Source organism: Equus caballus, chromosome 9 (genome assembly GCF_041296265.1).
Source record: "Equus caballus isolate H_3958 breed thoroughbred chromosome 9, TB-T2T, whole genome shotgun sequence".
Classification (NCBI taxonomy): Eukaryota; Metazoa; Chordata; class Mammalia; order Perissodactyla; family Equidae; genus Equus; species Equus caballus.
This window is the reverse complement of record NC_091692.1, coordinates 30,066,788-30,092,890: the sequence shown is the minus strand read 5'-3', so window position 1 is coordinate 30,092,890 and position 26,103 is coordinate 30,066,788. Positions and strand designations below refer to the sequence as shown.

General features: G+C 35.6%; 1 protein-coding gene across 4 annotated transcripts in view; it reads right to left on the bottom strand.

Moving 5' to 3' along the window:
* The window catches only part of TCEA1 (transcription elongation factor A1), a 47,327-nt gene that overhangs the window by 6,652 nt on the left and 14,572 nt on the right, over positions 1 to 26,103 (bottom strand). For all 4 annotated transcript variants that reach the window (XM_023648614.2, XM_023648615.2, XM_070222243.1 and 1 more), the window contains 7 exons: positions 21,705 to 21,767; positions 13,846 to 13,951; positions 10,017 to 10,104; positions 6,771 to 6,916; positions 5,570 to 5,626; positions 4,184 to 4,338; positions 1,817 to 1,963 (listed from right to left, as the gene is read on the bottom strand). In XM_023648614.2, the coding sequence (XP_023504382.1) occupies positions 1,817 to 1,963; positions 4,184 to 4,338; positions 5,570 to 5,626; positions 6,771 to 6,916; positions 10,017 to 10,104; positions 13,846 to 13,951; positions 21,705 to 21,767 (762 nt within the window). The remainder of the gene's footprint in view (positions 1 to 1,816; positions 1,964 to 4,183; positions 4,339 to 5,569; positions 5,627 to 6,770; positions 6,917 to 10,016; positions 10,105 to 13,845; positions 13,952 to 21,704; positions 21,768 to 26,103) is intronic.

The following is a 26,103-nucleotide window of genomic DNA, read 5'->3' as shown; positions in this document are numbered from 1 at the left end:
CCCAGTACATTACCACTTCAAAAATCAGAAATTTCATGTTTCCCATAAACTATCAACATGACTTTCAATTCAAAAGCACAAAGGAAGATAAAGAACCATCTGAGACATTCTCAAAACAGCAGCATTCTGCTTATTCAAGGCCGTCAGAAAAAAAGTTTCAAAAATCCTTCTGAAATATTTTACATATACTTAATATTGCTATCTAGTACCCTAAAAGTAAACGGAAACTTTTGCTTTCTGGAAAAAATTTTGATCTCCTGGTGGTTACATGTTATCCAAGAGTCACACTTAAATCTTTTATATCTGTTGTTTTGCCAACAACTTTGGAAGTTTTCTAACTAAAGACAGAATTTTTGGACTCTAAGAAAATGATACTGACTTCATCTCTAAACTAGGTTTTTTCTGTTAAATGACTTTTTTATTGTAGCTGTTTATAATCTGATTATGTAAATATATCACCTCTACTTTGTATGTTTTAAAGAAGCTTTGACTTTTAAAAATCTTTCTATTTATACTTAATACTTTCTACTGTGGCATCTTGAAGAGAGAATTTTTATTGCTGAGATTTTTCTACCTGATTAAAAGAAAACAGAGCAATTCAAACTCAGAATTTTCTAAGACCACTTTCATATACTGACACAATATTTTAGTAACTATCAGTAGTAATACTTTTACAAAATAAAATACTTAAATATCAGAAATATGACTGACTAAATGAAAGACTTCAAAAAGGTAAAGGACATTAGTTAAAGTATATCTGGAAATAGTGTTATGCACCTTTAGAAAATAAAAAAGAGGCAGAAGCTTACATAATATGCTACCACATGTGTTTAGAAAACAGAAAAACAAAAATATTTTCACATTTGTATGTATATGCATAAAACTTTAGAAAGCCACATAATAAACTAGTAATCCTGGTTTACCTTCAAGGAGAGGGAACCAGGAAGCTGCAAGCAAAAGAGGGAGGAAAACTTTCTACTCATTATGCTTTGTACCTTTTGAATTTTTAACCTTGAGAACATAGTACCTTCTAGAAGAAAAAAAAAGGAAAGGTTTCTTTCTACAACTTTTTTACACAGAGGTTAGTAATGTTATTTTTTTAAGTGCTTAATTTTCTGTCAGAAAATTCAATTCTCTAAATCTTCCTATTAACCTGAAACATAACAGTAAGTTATTCTTTAAGAGGAAAATTTTGAGTTTAGCAGATTATAGACGTAGCACAAAAAACCTATTTGGAAAATGAAATTAATGACAGTGCTAAAAAAAAATTTTCACATATGGACACACAAACTAAGTATAATGTGGCTCTTTCCAGCTATTCAAGAACAAAAAGGTTAGTCACAGTATACATGAATATAAAAGTCACCAATATGTTGCAAAAAAGGACTAAGTATCTGGAAACCAGTTAAGCTAAAAGTACCCACACTCCATGAGAAGGAAAGCAAAGAACTTTCCTTAAATTATAAAATCCTAACAACTAAAAATTACAGCCTGTTTACATACAAACCAACAATCAACCGCTTATTAATTCTTAAAGAAAGCCCATGGCCATTTTATTAAATTCTATAATATTTTATAAATTTTATTTAATTTATATAGTTTTCATAGTAACAATTTCCATGAAAGGATTTAAATATATCAACTTTTTTTCAATTAATTAGAATCTGTTAGTATTGAGAAAGCATTCTTACACTTTTAAGAGATCACATTTCCTCTTGAAAAATATCAAAGTGTATTGGTAATTTTACTACTTGCCTTTAAACAGGGGTTGCAAGCACTCTTAATATGAAAATAAGAATCTATAAATATCACAAACCTGTGTGTAAGTACAATTCTTCTTTTTACATTTGCCACATGTGAATAAGTCAGTCTGGGTTCCACCTGTCTTGGCCATCTGATGCTCTCTGATGGCTTCTTTGGTCAAGTTTTTCCGCATCTCTTTGAGCTCATCACTAGCCATTTCCTGTTAGAGAGGTAGCAACATCACTCAGTTACAGGCATCTTCTATATATATATATATATATATATATATATATCCTGAATGCTTTTTATGTTCAGTTAGCATAATAATAATAGAACCAAAATCAATTTTTAAAGTTTTAAAGTGAAAAATTAACATTTTCCCTCAAAGGATTCATAAAAATTTGCTTCCTTTTAAAATTTCTTCAAATACTTAAGTTTGTATGTGAAAATTTAATTACTGTTTAAAGGCTTATAAACAATGTAATCCTGTAGCAATGAGTACCTCTAGTATCTAGATTGTGGTCTCTACTATTATCCTCCCTAAAAAAGAAAACAAGGACTTTGGAGGAATGTCTGGTTCCAGTTTTAAGTCAGGAAATGCACAGGATAAGCCAGGGTCATCTTCTGGTGCCAGAAAGCATGAAGCTACCAAAGACTACTGTAGTTGAGTCAAGTCAAATGGACAGAGGAGCTAACATGAAGAAGTTCCCACTGGCCAAATATAGGACAATTTCTTTACCCATCAAAAAAATTACTGTAAAGAACCAATCCCCACTGGATAAATAAAAAGTCTCAAGTCCAAGATGATACTTAAAAAAGGAGAGCACACACATGCAGAAACGGCAACAAAAGCCAGCACTGGCAATAACTAGGGCACCAACCCCTCATTCTGATAACTATTAAGTAAAGGGAGAGAATTATACATCTTCCCTGCCTTTCCTATCTAAACCAACAGGGTAATCACGAGCCCAAGTTTATAAGGATTTATTGCTTCTTTATCAAAGAAATCTAGCTAATAAATGTGAAAGGAATGACAGAATTTTATAAATCACTACTTTGTAACTCCTCATAAAATAAGCAATCCAGGCAAGGATCATCAGTGGATGAACACATAAGATGAAGGTTGACAGAGAACTTTACAATGGAGGAATCAGACAGTCGATACCCAAACCCACTGATCCATCTCAGCATGCTAAGAGTAGAGCAAGAGGACATTACGTGTTTTCTGACGTGATGCAATATGAAGCAAAAAGCACCACTTATGAAGTACTTATACAGAAAAATAAGTTGAACTTGCATGTAATCAAGCCTATTGAACCAGCTTCTGGTTTACAGAAATTAGAGGGGACAGAAGTTAAATAACATCATGAGGAAGAAACAAACAGTTCATAGTGTGGGATACAGTAGAAATAAACTGGTTTCTTCAACAGGTCAAGGTCATGAAGAAAATCAGGGAGGGGGAGCAAGGGTAGGAGAAGATACTGCTTTAGATTTAAACATATATAGACACTACCTTAAGACACTGACCTAAGGGTAATGTGCAGACTTTGGATCCTGATACAAAGTAAATGTATAATCTGGAAAATACGAGTATGAACTAGGTATTAGATAATACCAAGGAATTATTGTTGGCTTTGTTGGACACGGTGATGACAATTACATAACAAAAATCTCTCATTTTGAAAGACACCTCTCAAGAATGTAGAGGTAAGGGGATATAATGTCTGAGATTTGCTTGAAAATAATTCAGGGGAGAAGAAGGAAAAAGAATAAAGGGATAGATGAAAAGAGTGACAAATTCTTGAAAATACTTGAAGCTTGGATGATGGCTATATGGGATACCATCACACTATGTTCTCTAGTTTGTAAAAGTTTTCTTTTAAAAGAATGAGTTCTAAAAATACAGCAATTTTTCTTAGCCATATAGAAAGACAAATGCTCTATCTTAGATGCTTAATAAAACAGACTACAGACACACTACAGCTATTATCTATGAACAGCTATGTCTACAAATAGCCAGCTATGAATTTCATTTTCCCAATCATTCCCTATATAAGTTTAAGGTATAGCCAATAAGATGTGACCAATTTTATAGGGTTTAATCAAGAAAAGAGCTTAAAGGTTACAAGGTCTGTTTGCAATTAGAGATGCAACTCTGAGCCTACACAAATCCATGACAACTAAGAACAGTTTCGCTTTCACAAACGATTTAAGGCAATCACCAAAAGATCACGGTACAGCTGTGGAAGGGACAAACTATGGATGCCAATAGATTCAATCACCTTAAGTAAATTTGTCTAGTAAAGAGTACATATATCACAATAGCTAATAACAATATATTATATACGTAGTATTTATATAGTACTTTATGATTTAAACAGACTTTACACTTGACATCATGGAATAACATCATGGAAATGTTATATTTAGATATACTCACCTCTGCCGTCATCCTAGCAAATAAGTCAGGAGGAATATTCCCACAGAGCACATTTTTCCTTAAATTTGGATTCTTTGCATCCTTAAGATTTGATATCCTACTTCGTACTCTATTTTTGTATTTCATGTCTGTATTCCTTATTTCTTGATATATAGGTACTAGGCCATTAAGGAAAAAAGGTTAAATTATAAAGGTAAGATCATTTTTTTCCTTTTCTACCAAAATAAGAATTCCTGAAATTTCTAAGCAGTTCACAAAAACTGCTTCCAATTTAGATTAAGTTAACAATAAAGCATTGTTTCGACGTGACTCCTTGATCTGTAATTGGCAAATAATAGTGACCCTACTTTTAGGCTATGGATGACTAATGCTTTCTTCTTAATGTTTAATGCCAGCAGCACACAAATTAAAAGGGTTTCAAAAAATAATTCAGTTACTCAAGCTGAGTGAGAAAACTTTTGAAAAAGAGCTTGAATTTATACAAGCTTTAACTTGCCCCAAACTGAATTCTACCAAAGATCCTAAAGTCTCAATGACTGCAGAGTTCCCCGGGGGCACTTCTGAGAAGAGACCATTATGGTAGCCCTGAAGGTTCTTTTCCTCCTTCAGCTCAGCAAGAAGTTTAGCAGGTTCTTCATCTCAACAGAACAGGCCACAGCAGAGGCTGATGCCTAGAGGAGCAACGCCATTTCCTCAACCAGGACAGTCCCACCATCACAATGCTCCCCATACCTAGATGTTCCCTGCTCCTCACACCCACGTGCAACACCCCTCTCCTGGAGGCCTCTCCGTGGTGCCCAGCATAAACACAGTTCCCTCCAGGATAATGAGCGCAAAGGATTGTGTATGCTTTGCTGAGTTCCCCCCAAATGGGAAACTTTACTTCACATTTACTAGTGTGTGTGTGTTTTCCATGCTTCTGGACAACTTCAGTTGAGATGCTACATTCCTAATTTGCAAGGCAGAAAAATAAAAATATTATCAATTTACTTTTCTTTTTCTGCTTTTTCTCCCCAAAGCCCCCAGTACATAGTTGTATATTTTAGTTGTGGGTCCTTCTAGTTGTGACATGTGGGATGCCGCCTCAACGTGGCCTGATGAGCAGAGCCATGTCCATGCCCAGGATCCAAACCAGCAAAACCCTGGGCTGCCAACACGGAGCACACAAACTTAACCACTGGGCCAAGGGGCCGGCCCCATTAATTTACTTTTGAATGACAGGAAAACAAGAATTAAATGACATAGATGGCCTTCTCCTTTTCCATCAAAACAATCATCAAGATGGGAACTGAAGAATAAAAATAAAAATTTCTGTAAATGAAGAAAAATTTATAATTACTCTAGCAGATTACTTAAAACAATTCTGAATATACACACAAAGGATATCTTCCTCAATTTGAGATCCTAATTCTTCCTCATCAGCTCCAATAGCGATGTAGTCATCTAAACACAGGCAAAAAGAATTGTCAAGAATAAGTGACTGTAACCTATCAAAAGAAAATTTCAATAGAGAATAAATTAAACTGCATTCCTATTTTTTCAACCCCATTTGCCTTACATAAAGAATCCTTTTAGTTTAGTTTCATTAGAATCTGGTCTCTTTACTACCCACTAGACTCTTCCTCTGGATTCACCTAATGTCCACAGTGCTCCTGCATTGATGACTTGTTATCCCTCAGGAGTGGGGAAGTAATTGATCTAGCAGGCAATTCCTCATTTCACAACTCCATAAATTCTGGTTGCTCCAGCAGAGAGTAGAGAAAGTAATAGAAAGAACTGTCTTGTCTCCTGTGACTCAGGCTTCAATGCAAAGAAACCATTCATTTCATCTGCCAATCACATATATGGACACACTCAGAAGACTCCTATGCAAATATTCAAAAGGACAGAAGGAAATATAAAGAAACTAGGAAGAAAAAAGAAAAAATATATAAAGAGACAGTAAGGGACTCAAAGTAGAAAGGGCAGAGTAAGGGAAAAAATAGGTCATACTAACTATGGTTCAGCACAATAGAAAAGAAAAAGGATGAATTTGTTTAAGATGATAAATACTCCTTTATATGAAATTTTAAAGCCGATATTTCACATAAGAATGGGTACCGTCAAATTAAATTAAAGTTCCCATATATAAATCAAGATCTCTTTTTCACTTAAAAAAAAGTAGAAAATGGAATTATGAATACAAAACACATACTAAATGTCATACTAACATTTAACAATGGGACCCAAATACAGGATCATTAACTTTCAATCTGGGGGATGGAGTAATTAATTTGCAGACTAAATATCAGGAGAAAAAAGATTTGTGAAAAAAGGTTTAAATTAATATGAATCCAGGGAGAGACATCCATATATTAGAAGGAAATCTATTTCTTGGAATTAAATAGTAGTAGGCACAGGCCCCAGTATGCCTATACCTCTCTGACTTCAGTAACCCCCATTAGTAACAACTTCTCCCTGAGCTAAGCAGTGGCGGGCAGCTGTCAACGGGATGGCGCTGGTAAAACAGAGATATGGAGGTGGACAGGGGGGCAGTGGTGGTGATGATCAAAGGACGAAGCAATGAAACAAAATACAGTAAACTTACCTCCTGTTCGGAGAGCTGCAGCAAGCATCTCCCTACACTTTAACCGTACAGAATCAGAAGTGCTTGGTGCCCGAGGAAAAGATGAAACATAAGTATCTCGAGCATTTGTCTCATCCTTTCTGCTGCTTACGTTGCCACTGGAGCTACTAAAAAACACATACACACACCCCCCAAAAAGAAATCAGGAAAAACTCTCTTAAAGTAACATCATTACTATTACTCTCTAAAATCAAAATTTTGGGGCCTAAATAAATGAGAGAGTATTTCAGTGACTCTTAGATTTAAAAAAAAAAAATGCCTACAATAGATTAAAAAGAAGAAGTTAAAATTTTAGTAAAGATAAGAGATACAAGTCTCATGTCTTTTTTTAACCAACTAAACATTTTACCTTGATTCTCCTTTTAAACATTAAACAATATTTTAGATAGAGAAAATATACATCACAGTTCAACAGAATAAATGAAACGCAAGGATCTTGGTTATGAGGAGAGGGGTGAAAAGACAGCACCAAAGACTATGCCAGCTTTCAACCAAAAATAGAGGGGAAAAAAATGTTTGAAAAACTGTTCCAATTAGACAACCAATGAGGTATACATTTAAAACACTCCCTTCTGGATAAAAATGTGTAGTGAGAAGTGAGTTGTGAGAATATAAAAATGTCTCAATTTCTCCCCAGAAACATCAACTCAATCAGGACAGTTTAACAATTTTCCAGTCAACCATTTCAACTGCTTCTGCTTTTCTTATATTAAGACTCTCACCAAAATACTTTTCTGACCAGTTTCAATTAACTTTTATCACATTAGAGATACTTGTCATTCACCTTTCCAAAGACTAATTAAATCATCCACCTCCATAGATGTAACTTGCTGCACTACTGCAAGGAGACACCTTCTCATCTCCTCTCCAAAACAAACCTCACTGTGAGACTTCACAAACAGATCACCGTGGGCGAACAGTCATTCTGCATACCTTCTAAGTTTACTCATTTCCTTCCTGAAGCCGTCTCCGATTTCCCCCAGTACTCCCAAACTACTCTCTGCACACAGGTTTGCATTATGATGACTTTTCATATATTCTCTCCTGCTAGACTGAGCTTCTCAAAAGCAAAGACTAGGACTTACTCCTCTTTGTATTCCCAGTATGTAACATACCACCTGAGAGTGATGAATCAGTGAACAAACCAATGTTTAGGAATCCCACTTCTTAAATCCTACAATTAGTTGCTTTTGTCTCTCTGCCTTTAGCCAGATGCCTAGCTCACCCACTGGAAATACACTTTTGTCTCTCTGTACCTTTAGCCAAACGCCTAGCTCACTCATGGAGCCTTTTCCTCACTACCTTCACTATTGCTGGCCCCACGTCTCACATTCTGGTGCCTCCTTTCTAAGCATTTAACCACAATACTTTCTCCTTAAATTCTTAATACTCAAAGGGTCAAACCTTTCTCAGCTGCAAGTCACTCAGACGTAACCTTATATCTTCCTTCAGATGGTAATTCAGACTTGTTTCTCTAATCTTTGTAAAATGTTATTCAGAGTGTGTGTGGATAGATAGCAACCACTTACTTTGTCAAACTTCATACATGATAATTCTGTGGTGTTGTAGATAGGCTCTATCCCTAAACCTCAATTACATAAACTGATAAAAACACACCAAGAACTTACTCATCCTTCAATATCTATTTAAAATATTAGTCTAAACATTCATATTTTATATTCAAGGCACTAAATCAGTGACTTTGAATGTCACTGAATAGGACAATTGGAAGCATATGTTAAAAAAAATTCATAAATTATGGCCTGTACTTTTCAAAAATGTCACAGTCATGAAAAACAATGAGAGACTAAAGAATTACTCCAGATTAAAGGAAACTAAAGATATGATAACTAAATGCAATATGCGATCCTGGAGGATATTTTGGAAAAATCTTTTCCCCTTGCAATAAAAGACATTATTGGGACAATTGCTGAAATATGAAAAAGGTCTGTGGATTAGAAAAAGGCACTGTATCAATGTTAATGTCTAGATATTGACAGCTGTATTGTGGTTATATGTAAGAAAATGTCCTTGTTCTTAGAAAATACACAATGACGTATTTCGTATTTAGGGGTATAGGGCATAACGTATGCAAACGACTCTTATTTGGTTCAAAATAAAATTAGTCCATGTGTGTATCTATGTATACGCACACACGTATGCCCATATATATATATAAATATCACTGGGGCAATTGGGAATTCTCTGCATTATTCTTACAATTTTCTAAAAGTCTAAAATTACCACAAAACAGAAAAAACTGAATAAATTTTATTAACAACTGGCGTTTAACTCCATCTTTAGCTTACCTCTTTTATCATCAAGTTTAGTTAGTACTAGTATATAAAACAACAGCATACGGGATATTAATAATTGTTACTTTAATATGAGGAGTACATTATCAATTTTGGGAAAATAGTGAGAAATAAAGTTAAAATAGGTAGCCTCAAACTTGAGTGCACCAGAATCACCTGAAGGGCTTGTTAAAAACATATTTCTGGGCCCCATCACCAGAATTCCAGATTTAGTAGTTCCATGGTAGACCCCCAAAATTTGCTTTTCTAACAAGGTGCCAGGTTCTCTGCTCTTTCAGGGACCACACTTTGAGAACTATTGCTCTAAATCAATGTCAAGCGTTGAACTACAAGCTTCTCAAGAACAGTCAAACGGTACTTAATCTACTAATCTACATATCACCGTTGTTGCATACTGCACAGTTCATGATGTGTGATAGGAAAGAATAAAGGCAAAGGCTTCATAAGAGCTTCATTATTGAACTTCACATTTTAAGTTCTTATGACAAATAGTTACACTGGGAAGGAAAAAAAGCATAAAAAGGAGAATTAGATCCAGGGCCAAAAAAATCTAAAAAAGAAACATGGTAGACAGAGGAAGTAACTATTTGAATCCCTAATCAGTAGCTTCATTATTAGTTCTATCAGTGCTATCCTAGAGATTCCATTCAATTAAACTTATCAAGTACAATGTAAATAATTTCTTCTTATTTATGTAGCGTCTTCTCTCTTTTACATTTCCAGGAAATCTTGTAAGAAACCTTAGAATATATGGCTGTATACATTTACTAATTCCGTTTGATTAGAAAATAGAAAGAGGAGTACAGATATGGGATCATAAGATCAGGGAGGAAGTGATCGTCGAGTAAAACTATGACTTTCAACATAAATGAATTTCCATAAAGCAAAATACCTTTCTTCTCTTGCTTCCGGGCTATTCTGTGACGTGATTGCAGTATCTTTTTTCTTTTCTTCAGGGTCTTTATCAGTCGATGGTCCATCTGAAAATTTATGAAATCTCTAAATTGTTAGAATTTGTTAAAAAAAACCCTGAAATTACTGCATGTTATCAGGCTATTTACGCAACAACAAAAAAAGTAAAATCCTAAGTTTTCAACAAGTAAAATGAAGTTTACGCAAGCTATTCTACTGGCATATGGACTTGGCTACTTGTCACAATGCATGCTCAGTCAGCATTTCCAAATAAACTCTCGTTTGGCATAAACCACAAATTCATATGCCACTGGGAACCTAAAAGGGAGGAAAGCATACAACAAAGAGAAGGAAAGAATATGGAAAAAACATCAGCACTGTCATTTTAAAAGTAAAAGCAAAAAAGAATATATAGCAATATTATTTAAATAACCTTTCATGAAGTTAAAAAATTTAACGGGCCAGCCCCCAGGCCGAGTGGTTAAGTTTGCATGCTCCACTGTGGTGGCTCGGGGTTCGTGGGTTCAGATCCTGGGCACGGACCTATGCACCACAAGTCATGCTGTGGCAGCACCCCACATAGAACTAGAATGACCCTCAACTAGGATATACAACTATGTACTGGGGCTTTGGGGAGGGAAAAAAAAAAGAGGAAGAAGAGGAAGATTAGCAACAGATGTTAGCTCAGGGCCAATCTTTCTCATCAAAAAGTATACTTCACACACACAAAAAAAATTTAAGGTGGTAGCCAAAATACAAATAAATATTTCAGGGATAGTAAACAAAGAACATTTTCATAGAAAATATTTCAGGATCAGTAAGGTCTACCCAGCATCTCCTATATCTAAAATAATCTGTAAAGTAATACAGAGTGTACAAGCTTTAAGACTTAAGGAGGTGAGTGATTACAGATTAGGAAATAAAGTACATAAAATAGGTTGGGCCATCGCAATATTTTAGCACTGAAAAGAAACATTCATGTTTAAATCAACCAAAAGAGCCTCAAGAGAGAAATAGAAGAACACAGGCGGGAGCCCAACAGTTTCCTCCCTGTCTACCACCTAGTTCATGTTATGCTGAGGCAATAGCTCACTTCCTGAGACAGGTTTTTTAATCTGAATTCTTTTAGGCAGCTAAGAGGGAGGTAACAGGGAAAACTTTTGAGTCCTTTGCGTCTTAAAAATAATCAGCCTAAAATAATCCTCATGTTAAAGAGACACATTTTGGGGTGGCAAATTTTGTTCCCCTTCAGTACACTCTATGATGTTCATACAAAGGCAAAATCGGTTAACGATGCATTTCTCAGAATGCATCCCAGTCGTTAAGTGAGGCATAACTGTAGTTGAAGCAAAATCTATGTACCAGGGGAAAAAAGGACAAGAAATGCAACAAGACACTAACTGAGAGCTGTATTTAGGATAGACTTAAGGAAGACTTTTTTCCTCTTCCAACTCTCCAAATTTTATTTAATGAACATGTAAATCTTTTAACATAAATTAAAAAGTTTTTAAAGGAGTATTTGTACTGGAATTAGATCCCTACAGGAAGTATAAAGAGTAAAACTTCTTTAAATTTAAGATTAAATAAGCATAAGTGCAATGTCCACTCTTTTCTCCCACAAAACGTCAATTATCTTTTCAGAAATAAAAATGCACGTATAGAGTTCTCAATCAACTTTCTATGACTCATTTTAATTACTTTACAATATGGAATTAGATTTAAAATTTAAATAAACGTAAGACTTTCAATGTGTCTTTAAAGACTAGACTTTTTTAAAAAGTTTTTTATTCTGAAATAATTTGAAACTTGCACAAATCTTCTAAGAACAGTACAAAGAACTTTACTCAGATTCCCCAACTATTAATGTTTTGGCACACTCGCCTCCTCATTCATTCACTCCCCCTTACATATATATATATACGTGTGTTGTATGTACACACACATACACGCTCCATCACGTGCACACAGACATATTTCCTTTAAACCATCTAAAAATAAGTAGCAGACATCATGCTCCTTTATCCCTGTTCATTGTGTATTCCCTGAGATAAATAAATCCATTTCTATAATCACAGTAAATAGTAAATTTAACAATGATACAATATTGTTTACTTACCTAGAGACCTTATGCAAATTCTGCCAATTATCTCAATAATGATCTTTATAGCAATGTTTTTTTCTGGTCCAGAATCCAATAAAGGAACACATAGTATAGCTGGTTTTTTTAAGACTAGACTTTCTTATGGGCTTTACAATGTTTAGTTCCTAGTTTCCAAGCTCTTGTAAGTAACAGTTTTTTATTATTACTACTGTTCTTTGAAATTTTATAAGGTTCACTTTTTCTATTTTTTCTTCCATATAAGGCCAATAACTGCTTAGAGAAATAGCTGATTCCAGGGCTGGGGCAGGGAAGATAGATGAGCCCAAGACATTTTGTGTTGCCAGAAAGTAAGAAAGAGATTAAAAAAAAAAAAAAAACCAAACAAACAAACTGAAGGGGGCTTGTCAACGGAGCTTTAGGAGCCAGTGTGAAGGGGTACCCAGTGGTCAAAACCGAGAAAATATAACTATCAAAATAAACACAAACAATAATGGATTATAATCCCTTATGTATAGAATAGGAATCCAAGCGTCCACACTAATAGATAAATAACTAGGAGATGAAAGGAGGGTTCTTTCTTATAACAGAACGATGACTTATAAATACTCAAGAAGTGGAAGAGTTGGAAAATCACTATTTTGCAACCGTCATTGTAAAACATGGTTTGGACAAGAGTCAATGGATACTACATGGGAGGATCTGATGAGGAGCAAGATAGTTTTAGGATCTTAAAGTGTCTCCCACAAAATACCTATTAGGTACAAGAGTAAGAAAAATAAACTATGCACTGTATACCTTGACGGGGTTATCATAATGAACATCATGAATGCCTGTGGATGTGATGCCCTGAGAAGAACACAACATACTGACGTAGTTTCAACCTTAGATGCACAGTCTGATTTAATCACAAGGAAATAGCAGATAAATCCCAAATAAGGAACACACTTTTAAAAACAAAAATGGAAGGGTGCTTGTATTCTTCAAAATGTCAATGTCATGAAAGACATAAAAACGCTTAAGAACTATTCCAGATTAGGAGGCTAGATACGTGATCCTAGACCAGATCTTGTTCTGGAAGAGGAAAAAAAGCTATAAAGGGCATTACTGGAACAACTGACAAAAGTGCAATGTGCACTATAAAGTACTGCGCCAATGCTTAATTTTCCGAATTTCCTGTATTATGACTACATAAGAAAATAAACTTGTTTCAAGGAAATACACACTTAAGTACTAAACAGTAAAGCATGATAGATGTGACCTAATCTCAAATGATTCAGGAAAAACCATCTGTGTGTGTACGAGTAGATACATATAGAGAAGATGGAAGAGAGAGAATATGACAAAACAAATATGCCAAATATTAAAGATTATCTAGAAAAAGGATGTATGTGAGTTCGTGTCGTTATTCTTGCAAGTTTTCTTAACTGAGAAAATTATTTCAAAAACCTTTTCCAAAAATATGACAACCTTTCTTGAAGAAATTTTCCTTTTACTCCAAGAAGCAATGCAGGTAAAAGTGCAGAAAAATAAGAAAGCTAAATTTGACTAGCTTAAAAAGTAAAACCCCCAATGACGTCAAACCAGCGCCCCTCACCCTTATTATAAGGCACTGATTTCAGTACATCCATACTCATAAAGAAAAAGCACAACAATCAAATGTTTGAATCAACCAGAACATCATAAATATATAAGGGAAGATCAACTATACCTAGTAACTTTTTCCAGGATTTGATGAGAGACTTTGCTAAAGATGTAACTTCTTCATCTGTACTCTGCTTGCGAATAGCATTTACTGACATTCCAATTCTTGTGGACTGTAAGGCAACAACAAAAAATTTGTACAAGCAATTTTATTTCAGACAATTCAGTGTTTCATTTTCCTCTTTCCCAGATTCCTGTTTTCATTTTAAAACAGAAAAAAACCTGAATTATTTGGGTTTTTAATTTTTCTTTTTGAAGATTAGCCCTGAGCTAACATCTGCTGCCAATCCTCCTCTTTTTGCTGAGGAGGACTGGCCCTGAGCTAACATCCATGCCCATCTTCCTCTACTTCATATGTGGGACGCCTGTCACAGCATGGCTTGACAAGAGGTGCATACATCTGCACACCTAGGATCCAAACCAGCGAACCCCAGGCCACCAAAGCAGAATGTGCGAACTTAACAGCTGCGCCACTGGGCCAGCCCCTATTTGAATTCTTAAAATAGTATACCTATAGACTTAAGGCACATACATCTTCAGATGAAACATTGGACTCAAGGTTCTTATCACAGAGTTCTGAAAGCATATAACTTGCTACTGTTATAAGGCTGGCTAACTAGTAAATGAAATGATTCTTTCCATAAGAGAGACGCAAGAATAAAATATAAAATGTTTGTATTTATATGTAAGGTAGGCTAAAGCAATGATGACTAATATATGCATGTCTTTGTTTCTATACATTCTTCTACATAGTTTACTTCCTGCACCACCTGCTGCAACTTATGAGGATATCCAAACAAATAATATCATCTACAGGGGCTTAAAAAGCATTTTGGGGGGGCCTAAAATCAGCATATAATCACAGATATAAAAATGGACTTCACAGACTATAACATACGGTAATTTACTATGTGCGTAGCATTATGCTGGGAGCATCCAGAGTCATTACTTTTCCTAACGACCCTTCAAAGTTAACATCATTATCCCTATTTTTAAAGATGAAGAGATTGAAAGTACCAATAAATAACTTGCCCAGCATCACACCATTACTAATTGCCAAAACTGGGATTTTAATCCAGGTCTGTCCACCTCGAAAGTCCATGCTCTTTCCAGCACATCAGTGGCTTTCAAATTGTCCTGAAAGAACATAAAAGCTATGACAGGACAATTATGGATGATAAATAAAAAATGCTAAATTATTTACTAAGTTCATTAGCAGACAATCTTTCAAAACATATGTCTATGAAAGAAAAAAATAAGAGAAGGAATTCTTAGTGGTAAAAAAAAAAAAAGAGGGGGACTCCTGCTGTAAACTTTAAGGCAGAGAAATAAATGGATACTTAACATTTCCTTTCCTTCTAAATTACTCAACCCTCTCAACAACGACACAGATTCAGGACAAAAGTTTTGTTCAAGAATTTAGAATACAGTTGTCCCTCAGTATTCGCAGGGGTTTGGTTCCAGGACCCCCGCAGATACCAAAATCTGCAGATGCTCAAGTCCCTATATAAAATGGTAAACTACCTGCATATCAACTATGCACATCTTCCCTTACACTTTAAATCATCTCTAAATTACTCAGAATGCCTACTACAATGTAAATACTATGTAATACTAGTAAATACTATAGTACTATAGTATTATAGTAAATAAATACTAGTAAATACTAATAAATAGTTGTTATACTGTATTGTTTTGGAAATAATGATGGGGAAAAAAGGCTGCGCATGTTTAGTACAGACATAACCACTCGGAGGCCTTGTGATCTGTGATTGGTTGAATCTGCGGGTGTAGAAGCCCAGGATATGCAGGGCTAACTGTGTGTGTTTGGCCAGAGTGTCCATGTTATATCTCTTGGAAAGCTGAGCAAGGCAGATAAGGTTCCAGAACAGAAAGACAAAGGGGACTCTGCAATTCTAAAACCCCAAAATGGTCTGGGATTAATGTTTTGGTTTTTTTTTTTAATCCACAGAAAATGGTTTATTCCTTTTAGAAAATAAGATATGCTCTCAGAACTTTTTTTATTAAAAACACTTTTATTTACTTTAGAACTTTTCTAAAACACTATTTTGTCAGCTGATGAAGTAGCCACTTCAGCACAGAAAACTTTCCAGAGGCAAGTGCCTGGGCTGGATGCCACAGCTCACAACTGTGTGGACCAAGGGCTGTATCATCACATGCAGGTAACTGCTTGGAAGCGGGCTTTCAGCTTGTGGCCAGTGTATTGAGTGTCAGATCCGATTTCCCTGCCCAACGCCTGCAGCACTCCTTCTCCAGCACCGACTCACAGCTCCTCCTCACCCTCCCCCCACACACACCATCAACAAAATCTACTTTTTAAATGAGCGGAGGAAATCACTTGAGTTACTAATATAGTTCTGAAGTTTGGGACTGACACAGATTGGCAAAGAAAATGGAATTTTAGGAGGTGGTCAGAGATGAGCAAAGCCATAAGGAGAGCGTGAACAAATTGTGTGCTGTAGGGTGACTGCTTTTTAATTATTACAAGATGTTTTGATGACTAAAGAGTTAATGATTTCCTGCTTAGAAGCTAGGAAAACCCATATAAAGAATATAGGCATCTGTAAGAAACATGCTTATCTAAGGAAGAGATTGTCCAGTAAAGAATAATAAGAAATGAGGCTATTTGAGGCAGAGTGAAAAACAAAGATTGAGGTAGATTTTTTTCCCCTATTAAGGGAGTATTTTGGGAAAAGTAGAATAAGTAGACAGAAGAAAGGATTATGAAGCTATTTTACTTCGATAACCAAGTCTAGATTTGCCTTTAAGAATTCTCTAGACCTTGTGGATTTTTCCTAAAACTGGTAGACTATAATTTACAGTATGTAATAGGAGGGCTAACAGTGTTTTGTGCTCAAATAACATTAGGAATTATACAGTTAAACAGGCTTCCTGACTGCAGGACTAATGAAAGTTTTTGAGATGAACTATACATCGTGAAATTCTACACAGAGAAAATGTGTGCCTTTGCCCATGGTTGGCCATCTGGTTTCTGTAGAACACCAGGTACACAGTTAGAAAGACAGTACCTTGGAAAAATGGAGAGTACATTAAACTGACTTAGGGAGTCAGATGCATATTGGTCGTGAAGGAGAAAGGAATGAGTAGTGAGATCAAGAGACACTGTCAACATCACAAGTAATAAGCAGATTGCTATGTTCTAGAAGACAATCACCTTTGTGATCACTCATGAGGTTTTGCCAAGATGATTCGAAGATAGCCATTAAAACTTAAGGTAAAAAAATATACAGCTTCTATAAAACACTGCTGAAAGAAATTAAAGACTACGTAAACAAACGGAAAGGCATCCCATATTCAGAGATCGGAAGATTGAAATGTGAAGACTGAAACACTAATCAAATCGAACTACAGATTCAGTGCAATCTCTATCAGAATCCCAAATGACTTTGTGTAGGAACTGAGAAGCTTATCCTAAAGTTCATATGGAAATGCAAGGGATCCAAAATAGTCAAAACAATCTTGAAAATGAGGAACAAATTTGGAGGACTCACAATTCCCAATTTCAAAATTTACTACAAAGCTACAATAATCACGACAATGTGGTCCTACATAAGGAGTGACATGCAAATTAATGGAATAGATTTAAGAATCCAGAAATAAATCCCTCTATTTTTGATTACTGATTTTCAATAAGGATGTCAAGAGAATTCACCGGAAAAAAGAATACAAAAAGGTGGAACAACTAGATATCCATATGTAAAAGAACAAAGTTGGATTTCTTCTTTATACCACACATGAAAACTAACTCAAAATGAATCACAGATCTATACGTAAGAGCTAAAACTATAAGACTCTTAAAAGAAAACACAGAAATAAATCTTCACAACTTTGAATTAGGCAATGGTTTCTTAGATATGACACCTAAAGCACAAGCAACTACATAAAACATATATTAGACTACAGAAAAATTTTAAAGTTTTGTGCTTCAAAGACCACCACCAAGAAAGTAAAGATAATCCACAGAATGTGAGATAATATTTGCAAATTCTGTATCTGATGATGGACGTGTATCTGGAATACATAAAGAAGTATTACACCTCAAAGCAAAAAGACAAATTACCCAACTTAAAAATTGGCCAATGATTTGAATAGACATTTTTCCAAACAAGATATACAAATGGTCAATAAGCACGTGAAAAAATATTCAACATCCTCAGTCATTAGGAAAATGGAAATCAATACCACAATGAGATATCACTTCATACCGACTAGGATGGTTATAATCAAAGACAGATAATAACAAGTATTTACAAGAACGTGGAAAAACTGGAATCCTCATTTACTTGCTGTTGGAAATGTAAAATGGTACAGCCACTTGGGAAAACAGTCTGGCAGATCCTCAAAACATTCAACATAAAATTACCATATGACTCAGCATTACCACTCTTTTAGGCTATCTACCCAAGAGAAACAAAAACTTATGTTTACACACAAACTTGTACACGAATGTACATGGCAGCATGAGTCATAACAACCAAAAAAGTGGAAACAACCCAAATGTCAGTCACCTGATAAATGGATAAACAAAATGTGGTATATCCATACAATGGAATACTTATTATTCAGCCATAAAAACCAATGAAGTATCGATACATGCTACAACATGAATGAACCTTGAAAAGATTATGGTAAGTAAAAGAAGCCAGACACAAAAGGTCACATATTTTATAATTTCATTTATATGACATCTCTAATAGGCAAATCTACAGAGACAAAAAGTAGATTGATTAGTGGTTGCCTAGGGCAGAAGATGGGGGGCAATCTGGGGAGAAATGGGGAATGACTGCTAAAAGTACGAGGTTTCTTTTTGAGGTGATGAAAAAGTTCTAGAATTGACTGTGGTCGCAGTAGAATTCTTTGACCATACTTGTACACTTTAAATGAGTGAACTGTATGGTATGTAAATTATATCTCAATAAAGCAGTTAAAAAAAAAGAAAAAGAAAACAGATTGCACACAGCAGTGTTTACTATCCTCCCACAAAGTCTCACGAGGACATGGACTCGGTCTTGTTCACCACTACATTCAGCATATACAATAATACCTGGCATATAGCAAACAATTACTGAACGAATGATTCTACTATATATAAAAATTTACAAAATAGCCCAATCTGGTGTAGTATTTGTCTTCCTGTTTACTTCCTCACCTTCAACCCCACCAATTATCCTTTACTGTATCACTCTTCTTAAAGTTTCTGTAATCTAATTGTAAACTCCAATGGACTCTTCAGTTATCATTTGATTTAACCAGTCTGTTACCTCCTTAACACTGTTTACTCATCCTCCTTGAAGTTCTAATCCACCCCTATGCTATTAGCTCTCCAAAATTTCCTAAACCTATCTTTTCGCCTACTTTCTAGAGCCTTTTACACATACGGCTTTTAAATCAAATTCTAATTTAGATTAAACTTAAATAAAATCTAAAATTCAGTTCTTCAGTCACATTTCAAGTGCTCTATAGCCTCATGTGGTTAGTGCTACTGTATTAGATAACACAGAATGTTTCCATCATTGTAGAAAGTTCTACTTGACATTACTGCTCTATAAGTTATATTCAACTACCCATCAGACATCTATTTGTTTCACAGGCATCTCAAAACCCAACAGATCCAAAACTATCCTTTATCTCTTCACCTCTCCACCTTTATTTCCTTCTCATCTACCCCCACCAAATAACCTTCCTTGAATTATTCTGTACTGTTAAATGGCACCATCTACCTAGTTACCACGGCTAAAATCTCAGTCATCCTAAATTCTTCCTTCTCCCCCCCCCAATCCAGACAGCTATCAATTCTTGTAGGTTATCCATCATTAACAAGTACTCCTTCTCTATTTCTACTGCTACCACCTTAGTTCAAGCCCTCATCACTGCTCCCCTAAGTTAACTGCAACAGTCAACAAGTCTTCCTGTTTCCAGCCTCCTGTTTTTTCCACCATGCAAATCCGGTCATGTACTTTCCTGCTCCACAGCTTTCAGCAGGACTGCTCACACAGCCCTGCATGCCAGCCGGCCTATGAATTCAACCCTGTATGCGAATTGTCCTTCTTCTACCTTAACTTAATATGCCACACTGCTTGCACATACTGTTAGCTCTGCTGGAATGCCAGTCCTATCTGCCTAGGGAGAACCTATTCATATCTTGAGACTCAGTTTGTACTTTATTGCGTATAGGAAGGCTTGCCTGAGCCTTCCAGATTAAGCCATCAGATTAAGAAGTAAATTTTGTGCTTCTTCCTGCCCTACCTCTGACAAAGGAATCCTATATAGACATCTATCAGGCAACTATACCTTTCTGTCTGATTACACATCAGTTTTCCTCTCCTAGACTTTAAGTTCAATGAGGAAGAAAAGCCATATCTTACTCAACTTTAATAACCCCAACACAACTCCTAAACCTAATAAAAACTCAAATGTTTGTTATATAAATACATAGACTTTCCAAGAAACAAAGCATATAAAAAAAAAAATCAAAGGTGTGTTTTAAATAATAACCCTAACCAACCTCCACACACTCTATAACACGACACATTTCTCTTAAATAAATACTGGGATTACTATGTTGTTTTCAGTGTGGTTATCCCCACATATCGCTGCTAGGATAAAACCATACCTAGGCAACAAGATATTATCTCATAAGCAAGGTTATTCCCAGAGTTGATTTGCCAGAGAAACTGCTGATCTTTGGACAGGATATCTGAACTGAGAAGACAGGATTTAATGAATTGTTCCTTTCCCTTTCTTGGGTCTACATTTAGAGGAGCTCATAACGTTTTTTTGCACCATGTATCCTTTTGGCAATATGAAGCTCATGGACCTCTTCTCAGAATGTTTTTAAAAAGGATTAAATAAAACACATAGGTTTACATAGAAAACCAATTATATAATATACAGTTAGAAAATATTTTCTTAAATGTGATACATTTAAGAAATGTATATGCTTCTTTATTAAAACATCAAATAAGACCCAGGATAAGGTTATTACAGCCACCATAATAAGAAGCAAAAATGGATGTCAATACATCTACAACTACTATATGAAGTTAAACTACCCATGATTTCTTCCAGTTGCAGTCATAAATACTGCCAATACAATTGTAGTTTACTGCCTTCATAATTGGAAGAAATGTTCAATTTCAGTTAGATGTTACTGAAAATAAATATGTGATTTTTTTCCCAACCATGTTCACAGCCCCCCATCACCCTCCCCTAAATTCTGACTTAATGAAATAGAAATAACAAAGGCGGCACTCATGGATAAAAAGAAATGTGTGGCAGAAAGCCAGATTCATATTACTATTTACTTTCCTTTTTAACATTTTGACTTTTGTTAAAGTTTTATTTTTATGTTTTAGTCTTGATGGAACATAAAAATAAGACTTCAGTAATGAATCTATGCAATGTCTACTAGACATTTGCTTGTGTACACAGCTGGCCTATATTAAAAAAAGAGAGAAGAGCAACATCTTGCCATCCTCCTCCCTAAAGCTAGCTTCACGCTGGCAGTAGCTATCAATAACAGCCCAAGAAAGTAAAATCTTAGAAGATGAAAGCAGTGCCAAGAGTTCAATCTCCTTTAATAGTGAGATTTCACACCCAGAGCCAACCTTGGAGATTCAGGTTCTATTCTTCTTGAGGAAGGCAACATTTTTCTATAATGGCAATTTAGTAGATTATCAATTTATGTTGCAATCATAAAAAAAAAGTTAACAGTGGTTTACAACGTTAAGAGGACAGCACAAAAAACTTACATTGGCATTGAAGATGTTTCAATATTTTATGACAATTATCTATTCAAAAATTATGGCACATATTAGCACATACCTGTAATAATTCCAGGGTCATAGGAATATTCTTAAGCTCCTTCAGCAAATCCAATGCTCCAGCCTATAAAATAAAACAATTTCGCATTGAAAATCCCAGATAGTAAAGCAAGGACTAACTAGAGATTTATGTTTTCCTATCCACAACTCACTATGGATCACTTAGTCATCTGAGAATGAGAGAGACAGATATATATAGAGAGAGAGAGAGACAGAGATGTAGTGTTTTCCAAATAGGGGTTGCAACTCACTAGAGGATCATAAAATCAATTTACTGAGTTATCATCAGCACTTGTTAAATACTGTTTTGTGAAAGTTTTTTTTCAATAGTATTTCTTTACTGTCCCAGGTAGAAATATAATATATATTTCTTACTGTGGTGGTATTACACACCCCAAATTTCCATGGAGAGCACCTTCCTGATAAAGGAGCCAACCCTGAGAAAGTGGGAATGAGGGTCAGAAGATGCTGCAGTGCCTCTAGCATTTGCTCACACACAAGGAGAGTGAGAAAGGGCATCTCTACTACAATGCTCATGAGGTCTCTCCGTATCTCAAAGGTTTGTCACAAGAACCCTACCATCTTTCTGGTTCTTGCAAAGTAGTAAAACACAAATTCTGAAAAAGAATTTAGAACCAAGATCTATGTTAAGCTCACAGGCCTGTTCATTGCCAGTCCCATCTAGAATCAAAGGCTCCCACGTAGATGATGAAGTTGGAACAAAATAAGACTCATGGAACAATTACATAAAGCAGCTAACGTTAAGAGGAATGGAATTAGATGAGAAGCAACAGCACCACCTACAGCTTGTGGCCAGATATTACAATTTGATATTCATTTAATCTATCATATTTCATCTAACCCAATAAATTCACTTCATCAATCATATTTTATTTATTCTAATACTCACTCAATGTACCTTATTTGGACATATCATTATTGTATACACTACCAATAAAGAAAAAACTATTAAACTGACACAATGTTTTCTTATCACTTCTTTTTACGTTTATCAAAAGAACTCTTTAGACTCGGATTATCATACATCTTTTTACATATATAAAAAGAAAATGAAAAGAAAAATTGGCTTAAGGTGTTTCTAAAACTACTTTGCATTGAGAGTCCAATGGTTATGGATCATTTTTGACTCAGATTCTTGAAGTCCGCTTTGTTCGATATAAGCAGGGCTACTACACCTGCTTTCTTTTGTTTGCCATTTCCTTGAAGTACCACCTTCCATCCCTTCTCTCTGAGCCTATGTTTGTTTTTAGAGCTGAGATGTGTTTCCTGGAGGCAGCGGACTGTTCAGTCTGTTTTTTTAAATTTTTTTTAATTGAGGTCATGATAGTTTACAGCATTGTGAAACTTCAGCTGTACATTATTTGTCAGACATCATATAAATGCATCTTTTCTGTCCACCCTCCCCACCCCCTACCCACTAGTGACCACTAAACAGTTCTCTTTGTCCGTGTGTTTGTTTATCTTCTACATACAAGTGAAATTATATGGTATCTTTCTCTGTCTGGTTTATTTCACTTAACAAAATACCCTCAAGGTCCATCCATGCTGTTGCAAATGGGATGATTTTGTCTTTTTTTATGGCTGAGTGATGTTCCATTGTGTGTGTGTGTATATATATACACACACACACATAGTGTTTAGTGGTCACTAGTGGGTAGGGGGTGGGGAGGGTGGACAGAAAAGATGCACTTATATGATGTCTGACAAATAATGTACAGCTGAAGTTTCACAATGCTGTAAACTATCATGACCTCAATTAAAAAAAAATTTAAAAAACAGACTGAACAGTCCGCTGCCTCCAGGAAACACATCTCAGCTCTAAAAACAAACACAGGCTCAGAGAGAAGGGATGGAAGGTGATACATACATACATACACACACGCACACACACTACATCTTTATCCAATCATGGGAACTTGGGTTGCTTCCATGTATTGGCTATTGTGAATAATGCTGCAATAAACATAGGGGTGCATAAGTTGCTTTGAATTGTTGACTTGAAGTTCCTTGGATAAATACTCAGTAGCTAGATAGCTGGTCATACGGTATTTCTATTTTTAACTTTTTGAGAAATCTCCATACTGTTTTCCACAGTCACTGCACCAGTTTGCATTCCCATCAGTAGTGTATGAGGGTTCCCTTTTCCCCAGATCCTCTCCAACATTTGCTATTTTTTGTCTTGGTGATTTCAGCCATTCTAACGAGTGTAAGGTGAGATCTTAGTGTAGTTTTGATTTGCATTTCCCTGATGATTAGTGACGCTGAACATCTTTTCATGTGCCTACTGGCCATCAGTATATATATCTTCTTCAGAGAAATGCCTGTTCATGTCCCCTGTCAAATTTTAATCAGGTTGTTTGATTTTTCGTTCTTCAGTTGTGTGAGTTCTTTATGTATTATGGAGATTAACCACCTGTTGGATATATGATTTACAAATATTTTCTCCCAATTGGTGGGTTGTCTTTTCATTTTGATCCTGGTTTCCCCTGCCTTGCAGAAGCTCTTTAGTTGGATGAAGTCTCACTTGTTTATTTTTTCTTTTGTTTCCCTTGTCCGAGCAGACGTGGTATCTGAAAAGATCCTTTTAAGACCAACATCAAAGAGTGTACGGCTTATATTTTCTTCTAAGTTTTATGGTTTCAGGTCTTACCTTCAAGTCTTTGATCCCTTTTGAGTTTATTTTAGTGTATGACATAACGTAACGGTCTACTTTCATTCTTTTGCATGTGGCTGTCCAATTTTTCCAACATCATTTATTGAAAAGACTGTCCTTTCTCCATTTTATGTTCTTAGCACCTTTGTTAAAAATTAGCTGTCTGTTCAAACTCTGTATGACTCCACTCATGGGTGGTAGTTAACATATGGACAAAGAGAACTGATCGGTGGTTACCAGGGGAAAGGTGGGGTGGGGGGAGGGCACTAGGGGTGAAGTGGTGTAACTACAACATGACTAAAAACGATGTACAACTGTAATTTCACAAGGTTGTTAACTATCATAATCTTAATTTAAAAAAATTAGCTGTCCGTAGATGTATGGTTTTATTTGTGGGTTCTCAATTCTGTTCCATTGATCTGTGTGCCTGTTTTTGTACCAGTACCATGCTGTTTTGATTACTATAGGTTTGTAGTACATTTTGAAGTCAGGGATTGTGATGTCTGCAGTTTTGTTCTTTTCTCAGGATTGCTTGAGCTATTCGGAGTCTTCTGCTGCCCTATATGAATTTTAGGATTCTTTGTTCTATTTCTGTGACGAATGTCATTGGGATGATTGGGATTGCACTGAATCTGTAGATTGCTTTAGGTAGTATGGACATTTCAACTATGTTTTACTCTTCCAATCCACGTGCATGGAGTATCTTTCCATTTATTTGTATCATCATCAATTTCATTCAGTAATGTCATAGTTTTTTCACTGTATACGTCTTTCACCTCCTTGGCTAAATTTATTCGTAGATATTTTATTCTTCTTGTTGCAACTGTAAATTGGATTGTGTTCTGAAGTACTCTTCCTGTTAGTTCATTATTAGAGTATAGAATTGCAACTGATCTTCGTTAAGTTGACTTTGTACACTGCAACCCTGCTGTAGTTGTAGATTATTTCTAATAGTGTTCCAATGGATTCTTTAGGGTTTTCTATATAGAAAACCATGTCATCGGCAAACAGTGAGTATCACTTCTTCACTGTCTATTTGGACTTCTTTTATTTCTTTTTCTTGCCCAATTGCTCTGGCCAAAAACCTGCAGTGCTATGTTGAATAAGGATGGTGAGAACCCTGTCCTGTTCCTGTTCTCAGAGGGACGGCTTTCGGTTTTTCCCCATTGAGTATGATGTTGGCTGTGGGTTTGTCATTTATGGCCTTTATTATGTTGACGTACTTTCCTTCTATAGCCATTTTATTGAAAGTTTTTATCATAAACAGATGTTAGATCTTGTCAAATGCCTTCTCTGCATCTACTGAGATGATCATGTAGTTTTTGCTCCTCATTTTGTTAATGTGGTGTATCACACTGATTGATTTGCAGATGTTGAACCATCCCTGAGTCCCAGTTGATCATGCTGTATGATCATTTCGATGTATTGCTGCATTTGGTTTGCCAGTATCTTGTTGAGGATTTTTGCATCTATGTTCATCAGTGAAATTGGCCTGTAATTTTCCTTCTTTGTGTTGTCCTTGTCTGGCTTTGGGATCAGGGTGATGTTGGCATTGGAGAATGTGTTAGGAAGTGTTCCATCTTCTTCAATTTTTTGGACTAGTGTGGGAAGGACAGGTAATAAATCTTTGAATGCTTAGTAGAATTCTCCAGAGAAGCCAGCTGGTACCGGACTTTTATTTTTAGGGAGGTTTTTCATTACTGTTTCAATCTCTTTACTTGTGATT